The 8,881-nt window shown below is 48.8% G+C and overlaps 4 protein-coding genes across 4 annotated transcripts; 1 reads left to right on the top strand and 3 right to left on the bottom strand.

Annotated features, from left to right (window-relative positions):
* Window positions 1-424: 424 nt before the first annotated feature.
* On the bottom strand, window positions 425-2,405 carry BC939DRAFT_438292 (general substrate transporter). The gene is made up of 2 exons (XM_051553817.1): window positions 1,657-2,405; window positions 425-1,581 (listed from the first exon to the last, which is right to left on the bottom strand). The coding sequence occupies exons 1-2, from the start codon at window positions 2,141-2,143 to the stop codon at window positions 515-517; spliced, it is 1,554 nt and encodes a 517-aa protein (XP_051416821.1). The 5' UTR covers window positions 2,144-2,405; the 3' UTR covers window positions 425-514.
* Window positions 2,406-4,611, bottom strand: BC939DRAFT_438295 (succinate-CoA ligase). The gene is made up of 5 exons (XM_051553818.1): window positions 4,520-4,611; window positions 3,834-3,949; window positions 3,250-3,510; window positions 3,038-3,164; window positions 2,406-2,937 (listed from the first exon to the last, which is right to left on the bottom strand). Exons 1-5 carry the CDS (start codon window positions 4,557-4,559, stop codon window positions 2,483-2,485), a joined length of 999 nt encoding a protein of 332 aa, XP_051416822.1. The 5' UTR covers window positions 4,560-4,611; the 3' UTR covers window positions 2,406-2,482.
* Window positions 4,612-6,852: 2,241 nt separating this feature from the next.
* BC939DRAFT_438304 (uncharacterized protein) lies at window positions 6,853-7,300 on the top strand. The gene is given in 3 exon segments (XM_051553819.1): window positions 6,853-7,074; window positions 7,087-7,153; window positions 7,276-7,300. The coding sequence occupies 2 exon segments, from the start codon at window positions 6,890-6,892 to the stop codon at window positions 7,142-7,144; spliced, it is 243 nt and encodes an 80-aa protein (XP_051416823.1). The 5' UTR covers window positions 6,853-6,889; the 3' UTR covers window positions 7,145-7,153; window positions 7,276-7,300.
* Window positions 7,222-8,006, bottom strand: BC939DRAFT_438308 (uncharacterized protein). Its single transcript, XM_051553820.1, has 3 exons — window positions 7,867-8,006; window positions 7,379-7,834; window positions 7,222-7,313 (listed from the first exon to the last, which is right to left on the bottom strand). Exons 2-3 carry the CDS (start codon window positions 7,783-7,785, stop codon window positions 7,235-7,237), a joined length of 486 nt encoding a protein of 161 aa, XP_051416824.1. The 5' UTR covers window positions 7,786-7,834; window positions 7,867-8,006; the 3' UTR covers window positions 7,222-7,234.
* Between the last annotated feature and the right edge of the window lie 875 nt (window positions 8,007-8,881).

Below are 8,881 nucleotides of genomic sequence, written 5' to 3' on the forward strand. Positions count from 1 at the left end.
TCGATATTTGTCAGTGCTATATCCCCATCCTCTTTACATGCCAAATGGACACATGCGACCTTGATCCACCAATTCTATAGAGCGATCTCTTATTCTTGCCTTCTGCGCAGATGGAGTCCGCATTTATTCAGCAAAGAGCTTTTTTTTTTTTTTTTTTTTTTTTTTTTTTTTTAATCGAGGAGAGACGAACCATATAGTCTAATGAAGATTGTTGCCTTGGCGGTAGTTCATTTGTGCACAGGCGCCACCTTCCCTTGATATATCTATTTTTCCTCTTGTTTGAAATCTTTATGGCCAGTGTCCATGGTTGGTATCGTTCATGCAACAGCACCACCTTGTCTATTTCTGCTGTCGGGTCGTTCGCATGAACGATTGTGTCTATAGAAAAGCGACAAAGTAAAGAGACTTTTCGCTGTGTCCATGAAGAATTGGATATGAGTTATTAAATAACCCGTTTTTATTTTCGTCAGTCAAACTTGAGGTCAAGCCCTATGGCGCAACAAAATTGGCTCACTCAGTGAACATGCGATGATTGCCAGGATCGTGCTACTTCATCGGGGGTCTTGCCCTTGGTCTCGGGGACGAGCTTATTCATGGCAACCGACAGGCCCATCAGCAGCACGAAAAATAGATAGAAGACGTTACCGCCCCACCACTCCTGTAGCTTCAAGAACATGACCGATACCACAAAGTTGGTCACAAAGTTGACAGACAGTGCAAATGCTGACGCACTGGCCACAGCAGTTGTATCGACCAACTCTGGGATGATCAGGAACGGAATGGGGCCCAAGCCAATCGCAAACGACGCCACAAACGCGATGATCGAAAATGCAGAGAGAAGCGGGACCTCATAGTTGAGCGAGCCCGCCAAGAGGAAAGAACTGATGGCCATGGAGATGCTCGAGGTCAAGAGTAAGCTACGACGTGGGGCCCTGTCCATCAGATAGGCTGCAATCACGGTCATGATGATGTTGACAATCGAGATGTACACCGTAATCATAGCGCCGGACGAAGGCAGGATCTGCGACATAATCGCCGTAGAGTAAAAAATAACGCCATTGATTCCTGAGAGTTGCTGAGACAGTTGAATCAAGAGCAACAGGATGACTGGACGGCGGTAACGCGGCATGGACACAAATTCAGCGACGGTGATGCCGCGTCCAGAATTGAGTGCATTGAAAGTCTTTTGTTGCAGGGGTTGATGTCCCTCTTCTTCGATTCCTGCGCCTCCGACCAACAATGCGTCGCTAGAGTCGTTCAATAGCGGACTCGAACCAGAATGGCCTTCCTCTTCAGCCACGACTGCGCGGTCATCTTGTCGGGTCCAGTCTCGAATTTCCTTGGCCACATCTTGTCGTCCGCGGAGAATCTGGAGGGCACGCTTGGCCTTAGCGGACCCACCGGGTTGTAGTGCCAGGTAGCGGGGTGACTCCACACAGAAGGGGAGCAAAAAAATTTGAAGGAAGGAAATCGCTGCGCCGGTCAAGAGGATGACGCGCCATCCAGTTGGTGTCGAGAAGTAAAGGCCGAGGATTTGCGCGAAAAAAATTCCCACAACGATCCCCAATTGATTCATCACACCTATCAAGGTGGGCAAGGTACTCTGTATTAGTAAAAAGCTCTGCAAGACCATTCGATAGCATCCTGACGTCTTACCAAGGGATCCACGGAGTTCAGGCGGCGAGACTTCAGCCAGGTACATGGGCACAATCACCGTCACGGCACCACAGCCAACACCGATTAGGAACCGGCCTACAAGCATTCCCGTGTACGTCGAAGCACAGCCGATGACTACGGAGCCGACCAGAAGCGATGCATTGTTTATCATAAGCGCGTTTCGCCGACCAAAACGATCCGCCAGTCGGGACCCGACCAGCATTGCGCCTAGTAGGCCACCTAGCGTCAGCGTGGCGACCAGGACAGACCACTCCGAGTTGCTCATAGGGATGCATGTTGGCAAGGATCCGCCGGGCTCAATCCAGTCGTTGAGGTGTGCTCCATTTGTCGAAGGGTTCGGGTATAGAGGTTCGGGACAGGTGGTGATGACCTCTTGGGGTGAGTTGAGCTCACCAATATGATAACCATACTGGAATGAGCCTAGAACAATCGACAGGGCGTTGAGGAGGAGTGCTGGTGTCGCCATGGCGTTTCGCAGCTGAGCGTTCTTGTGTCGCTTACTTCGTGAATGTTCTCGAGCTCTCCGCAAACAAGGAGGAGTTGAATCAAGGTTGAAATGGAGGTCGAAGGTCGATGGATGAGAGAGGATGAGTCGAACAGACAAGTGCAGGCGGAGAACAAAATCAACGTGTGAATTCGACCCCCCTCTTTTTTTTTCCTCATTGGTGCCCTCCTATGATACCAAGAGACACCACGCGATGGATAGCGCGTCAATGGTGGACACAATTCCTGCCGACATTCGGTAAGGAGGAAAATGTGTGTATTTTTGATGATAATAAAAGGAACTATAGCAGTTGGATACGCTTTAAACCAATCCAGCCTTCTCCATCGCAGCTCTCATAAGGACTCCCAGCTTGGCAGGGCTCTGCGAGACAACGACACCAGCGCTCTCCAAGGCCTTGATCTTGTCATCGGCGCCTCCCTTGCCTCCGGCAATAATGGCGCCGGCGTGACCCATACGACGGCCAGGGGGAGCAGTGCGTCCAGCAATGAAGGAAACAACGGGCTTAGGCTTCTCGCGAGTCAAGTTGTACTTCTTCAAGAAGTCGGCGGCCTCCTCCTCGGCGCTGCCTCCAATCTCTCCGATCATGATGATACCCTCGGTGTTAGGGTCCTGCAAGAACAAGGTCAAGCAGTCGATGAAGTTGGTTCCGTTGAAGGGGTCACCACCAATACCGATGCAGAGAGACTGGCCAAGACCGACCTCGGTGGTCTGGTTGACGGCCTCGTAGGTCAAGGTACCAGAGCGGGAAACGATACCTATTAAATTGAGCACACATTAACTGTTAATTTTATAGCCCTGAATATTTTCCGGGCTACATATTTGAACCAATTGCAATGGCCATGACAATTCACATACCGATCTTTCCGACCTTGTGGATGTGGCCGGGCATGATACCAATCTTGCAGGCATTGGGGGCAATGATACCGGGGCAGTTAGGTCCGATAAGGCGGGTCTTGTCTTGAGTCTTCAAGGCTCTGACAACCTACATTTGCATTTAGGAACTAATGTTAGAATCACAAAGCCGATATTGTGAAGATTTCTTATATGAAGCATAGTCAAATACTTACGCGAACCATGTCTTGCTGAGGGATACCCTCAGTGATGGCAACAACCAAGGGGATCTCGGCCTCAATGGCCTCCATGATGGCACCAGCGGCCATTGGGGGAGGAACGTAGATGACTGAGGCATCGGGCTTGAGCTCCTTAGCGGCGTCGGCAATGGTGTTGAAGACGGGAAGTCCCAAATGGGTCTGGCCACCCTTCTTGGGAGAGACGCCTCCGACCATGTTAGTGCCGTACTCGATGGCCTGCTTGGAGTGGAAAGTACCCTAGAGACGGAAACCAAAATATATTGCAAGGGTGAGAACGTGCCGTTGACGGTGATTGTGTACTCTCAGTCGCCTAAAGACCCTCCATACAAGTTCTACTAATAAAAAGAAACGTGGGAAGAAGAACAGCTTGATCTGCCTACAAATGTTGCACAACAAAAATCTTATAATGACGATGGATGGCTTTCAGATCATATCCGGTACTCTATTGCCTATGACGAACAGTGTGCTGCATGCCTGGGAACAATTGCACGATCCGCGATTCAAAGGGGCATGTATCGCTGGGCATCATTGAAGGATGATATATTGATTGCGATGTTTACCTGCTTGCCGGTGAAGCCCTGGCAGACGACCTTGGTCTGCTTGTTGATCAGCATGTTCTTGACAGTTTTGTCGTAGCTGGCAACCTTAGACGAGCTGCTGAACATGCGCTGAGCGACTATAATGGAGCACAAGCGGGTAAAGGAAACGTGCACGGTCACGGTTAGGTTGTCGTCAAGGATAACACAATGCCTGTTATAGACGGTAAAACGGTGCTGTGGGTAAATCAATTAAGCCCCCGCCGGATCCGATTAATGCAATCCACCCGCAGATCCTTGAAGCAAAAACAAAACAGCGCAAGTTGAGGCCGGATACCATAGTGATTCTCGCTTCTATGCCCTTGACTTTATGCATATCCCAATGACCATCTCGCGTCCTGTTGGCGAGAAGGGTTTCGAGTCCTGAAAGCGTCTGCTGACAATTTGGGTCACGTCCACTACCGAGTCGTCCCTTTCCCAGACTAAGATATTGTTTCCACTCTTGCACAAACCAAAGCTGATTACACTGGGCAGAAAAAAAGTAGGTCGAGATATATCACTCAAAAATTGGCTGTCGCGGGCTGCTGATTCAGGAACTGCACGAACAATAGAACACCACTCGCGTTGACGAATCCGATTGTAATCAGACAGCGGAAAAGAGGCGGTGAAGTGAGGGTCGACAGGAGGAGAGACCGAGGGGATAAACTTGCCTTTGGTGGCGGGGGCCACGGTTCTGAGGGAAGCGAGCATGATGGATTGGAGTGGAGAGGAGGGGAGTGTTGGATGAGAAAAGAGAAAGAAATGGATGGGGTGAAGCGGAGACAAAAAAACACCAAAACACGGCCGGGGAGGGAATTACTCTCACGTACAGGACTGCACCCTCAGGCGTACGTGGAAATGCACCCTTTGACCAAATTGCCCTGCTTGCTGGATGTGGCCGCCTCTATGCTTCAATTGTACGCGCTCAGCTGTCTACAGTTGCAGGCAGGATATGAATATGATAAATATATGGTACTTCCTTGCATTGCCTTCCCGAGCTGTGTCTTGGCAGACGGCGTCCTGTTTCAAGAACTGTCTCAAGGTTTCTCTCAACTGTAAATACAATCTTGTAGGTTCGATCGTATCGTTATTCATGTCGAATTGAACGTATCGAAGAGCAACTGAAGACCCTATGGCTCAAATAGATCCCTTGCACAAGATAGCGCAATAGAGGGAACGCGTGTTCATGACAGTTTGGTGAACCCCATGTCGCGATACCATGGATGGACGCGTTCAGAACGCGTAAAAACCCCAGGACCAGAACAACCGACAAATGTGGACACGTTACGTCACTCACATGGGATGGTAGTCTGAACTTTTCCGCACTAACTCGCTGATTGGCTCGAAATAGCGTTGGGTTTTATTGTTTTCTCGCGTGCGGAAATAATGAATGTGCACTAAGAGAATTTACTGGCAGCGAGAACCAGCATTAACTTCATCTATTCCTTTTATCTCGCGTACTGCTTTCTGAAGGAGTGCCGCCGCAGAAACAAAGTAAGTCTCCGTGCACTTCCTGGTCTTGCCATTGTGAACCACTCGACCAAGCTCCATCCAAGCCTGGCGAATTGTCTCCTCACACTCCCACATCACTTGAGCCCTTTCCTCCTCCTGCCGTCTTCTTTTTTCCTGCATCTCCTGTTGTCGCACGGCTTGGAGTCGCTGCTCCTCCTCCTCTCGTGCTGCTTGTAGTTGTTGAAGTAGATTCGGAGAGAGAAACTCCTCTAATGGAGGGCCATAATCCTCTTCCAGGACGGTTTCCTCATTCTCGTCAATTGACTGTCCCGTTAAGCTCAGTTGCATTGTTGTCAAAGCACACTTGGAACCCTGGATAGATCCTCGATACCAAGAACATGTGCTTACACGGTAGACCGTGTTTTTCGTTGTCAGGGCAAGAACAGGAGCGGAGCCATTTGTCCGACAATATATCGATAGCATATTGCGCCTCAGGCGGGGTCTGAAACGACAACACAGAGATCAAGCCTTCCACAGACTTAGTAATGTCGATCAATGTTCTCGCCCGAGCCGAATCAACTTGGATGGCCTTTTTACGCCGTGCCTCCTCGTGGAATGTTAGGCGACGGGGTTGAAGGCCGCTTGTGATCTTGAAGTATGTGGTGCGGTACTGGCTTTCCACCACACCTAGCAGGATGTAGATGAGTTCGTCGGCTCGCAGGTTGCGCTTTCCCGCCAGAAAGTTTTGCTTGAGGTTTCGATGCCATCGCTCCACAAGGTTATTTGTGTTAATATGTTGATGGTGCTATTTCAAATGAATAAAGTGCTTCAACGTTAACAAATTGACTAGAATAAGACCAGTTACATATCGTAGACCAGGCCATTTAATGAGATAGTGTATGTTAATGACTTTGATTTGTAGTTATAGTATATGTGTATATGTATATGTATTTGTGTATAGTAATTATTATTAAAGTTAGTTCTCTTTTTCACTTCCTTCGTCTTGTTACACACAGCTATTTAAGAGCACCGTTGCCAAATGATAGAATCTCAGTCTTTGTCTACTCAATCACATACCCAGACCCAAACCTATTGCGCAAGGCGATCAGAAAGCTGAGATCTCGATTACTTACTGAACGATAGAGAGGTGCCCATCGGCGCATGCTTTCCTTGTTGATCCATTGCTTCTCCATGTATTTGATGAGTGCATCAGCATTCTGAAACCGCTCTTTAGGCAAGGGCGCTCGGGTATATTGTCGTGGGCGTCAATGAGTACTACACGTCAAAGAAGTGTCCGATGTGCGAGGAGTTTGTCGGCCAGGTTCAAATACGTCGGCTGTATTGCAAGACTTGCAAGACATACATGCACCGCGATATCATGGCAGGCCACAATATTTGCAACGTTATTCAAGGGCACTTGCTTCAGCAACAGAGGCCACTCTATCTTCAGCCTGTAGATGAGAATGGTAGATATCCTTGGATGGAAGCTACACAGACAGTAACCGATAGCGCGAGCACCAGTAGCAGCAGCATCAATAGTAACAGTAGCACTAGCAGCATCAATGGTAACAGTAGCACTAGCAGCATCAATGGTAACAGTAGCACTAGCAGCACCAATAGCACCAGTAGTACTAGCAGCACCAGTAGTACTAGCAGCACCAGCGCCAGCAAGGGCAGTGTGGCCCGAAAGAGGACAGCATCAACCGCGGCTGCAGAACAAGAAGGAGCTCCAAGGCGCAAGCGTGCGGCCAATGCGGCATCAGGGCAGGAATCGGTAACTAGCCAGGCCCCAGGAAGTGCCTAAACCCCATCTCAACCATATATGTGTTCGCAAGCACATTTAAAAATGATCGGTAGGTGTAATTTATATCCTAAAGCTGCATAATTCTGTTATTGCACGCCGAAATTCTTTTACTGCATGTATTTGCTTATGCTCACCAAAAAAATTCTATGGCGTCGCCTTTTGCTGGCGTAGTTGGTGCGTTTTTAATGCTCCAACGACACGGGATTCGACTTGGAAATAACATCACGGTTGAACCTTCTGTATTTGACCCGTACCAGAGGACTATTTTTGATACCGCCGTCCTGCTTGTGAGGCATTCAGGCCTTGAATCTCGAGTAAAGTGTTTTTTGCGGTCGCCACAATAGATTTGAGGTACTCGAGTGTACATTTCCTTTTCTTTCTTGCCTCCACTGCGGCGCCCATTTGCTTCATCAACTCCGTTGATAAGCCCTCATTATCCTCAAACTCTTGTCTGGTCGCCACTTCTCTGGCAACTCTTTCGAATTCCTGCTCTGCTGCCCTTTTCCGGTCGAGTTGCAAACGGAGTAATGGCGCTAATCCTGCCTCCAAATCTGGTCCGAAAAAATCCATATTCTGGACACGTTGCTCCTGAGCGACGGCAGGTTCAATGGCAGATTCAATCGCAGGCTCACCGGAATAGGATACTCTCACACTTTTATAGAGCCTCTGAACCAGGTACATGTGCTTGCAAGGGATCAGGTGAAGACAATAATCGGCACAACTGCATGACACAATGCTGGTAACATCGTTGTTGTTGCGGACAATGTATGAAACGTCAGCTCTAACAAAGGATTTGACGACAAACTGGAAAAAAGGATGGTAAAAAAGTAAGCATAAGCATGAAACCACAACCACCACGATATTTTTGACAAATTAAGCCAAGCCAGAACCTACTTTGTGCTTAGGCTCGACCCAGCCCTCTCTTCCAGTTAAGGAGGTCGGAAATGTAATTTCCTTTTTAGGCCTCCTACTTCAGAGGGGCTGGTAAAAAAGAATGGGTCGCTGGCAGGGTTCGAAAATGGAAGGTTCTTAAGGGTATTTTCAGGCTAAATCATGCAAATACAGGATACAGGGCATACATTCCATAGTCGCAAGGTCGCGCTGGCATGCGCTGGCATGCGCCATGGCCATGCATAACAGCACAATAAAATATTAAAAATATGCTGCTCCTCCCTCACCTCACATCTTTCTTCTCTCAGCGGCTCGCCTCCTTACATTACTTAAAACTGGTATGTTGCTCATCTCTGAAGACATTGCTAAGCAGTCTAAAGATGAATCGCGTAAAGCTCCCAGTGACTTATCAATTCAATCTCAGTCCTCAGCAGCAACTCATCAACATGGCCCTACCGTTCAACCGTGAAGAAGCTATCAAGCGGTGTCAAGATGTCTTCCATATCACCCCTAAAGACTTGCAGCTGGATGTCGTCGAATGCATCGGTACCGGTCGGGACTGTATTCTGATTGCTGGATGCGGCTGGGGCAAGTCCCTTGTATATTTTCTACCGACGGTGCTCTGGACCGATCGGATCATCGTTGTAATATCACCTCTGAGGGCTTTGATACAAGAACAGCAGCTGAAACTTGCAAGCTTGGGCATCCGCAGCACGGCCCTCATGGGCGGAGACATCACCGGGATTGACTCTGGAGTGGCCGCAGGATTGTATAGGGTTATTTTTATGACACCAGAAATCATTTTTGAGAACAAGCGCGTGCAGGAACTCTGGTTCGACAAGAGATGGCGAATGCGACTGCAAGCCGTTGTCCTGGACGAGGCTCA

Source organism: Gamsiella multidivaricata, assembly GCF_025024155.1.
Source record: "Gamsiella multidivaricata strain RSA 2152 chromosome Unknown BC939scaffold_5, whole genome shotgun sequence".
Lineage (NCBI taxonomy): Eukaryota > Fungi > Mortierellomycota > Mortierellomycetes > Mortierellales > Mortierellaceae > Gamsiella > Gamsiella multidivaricata.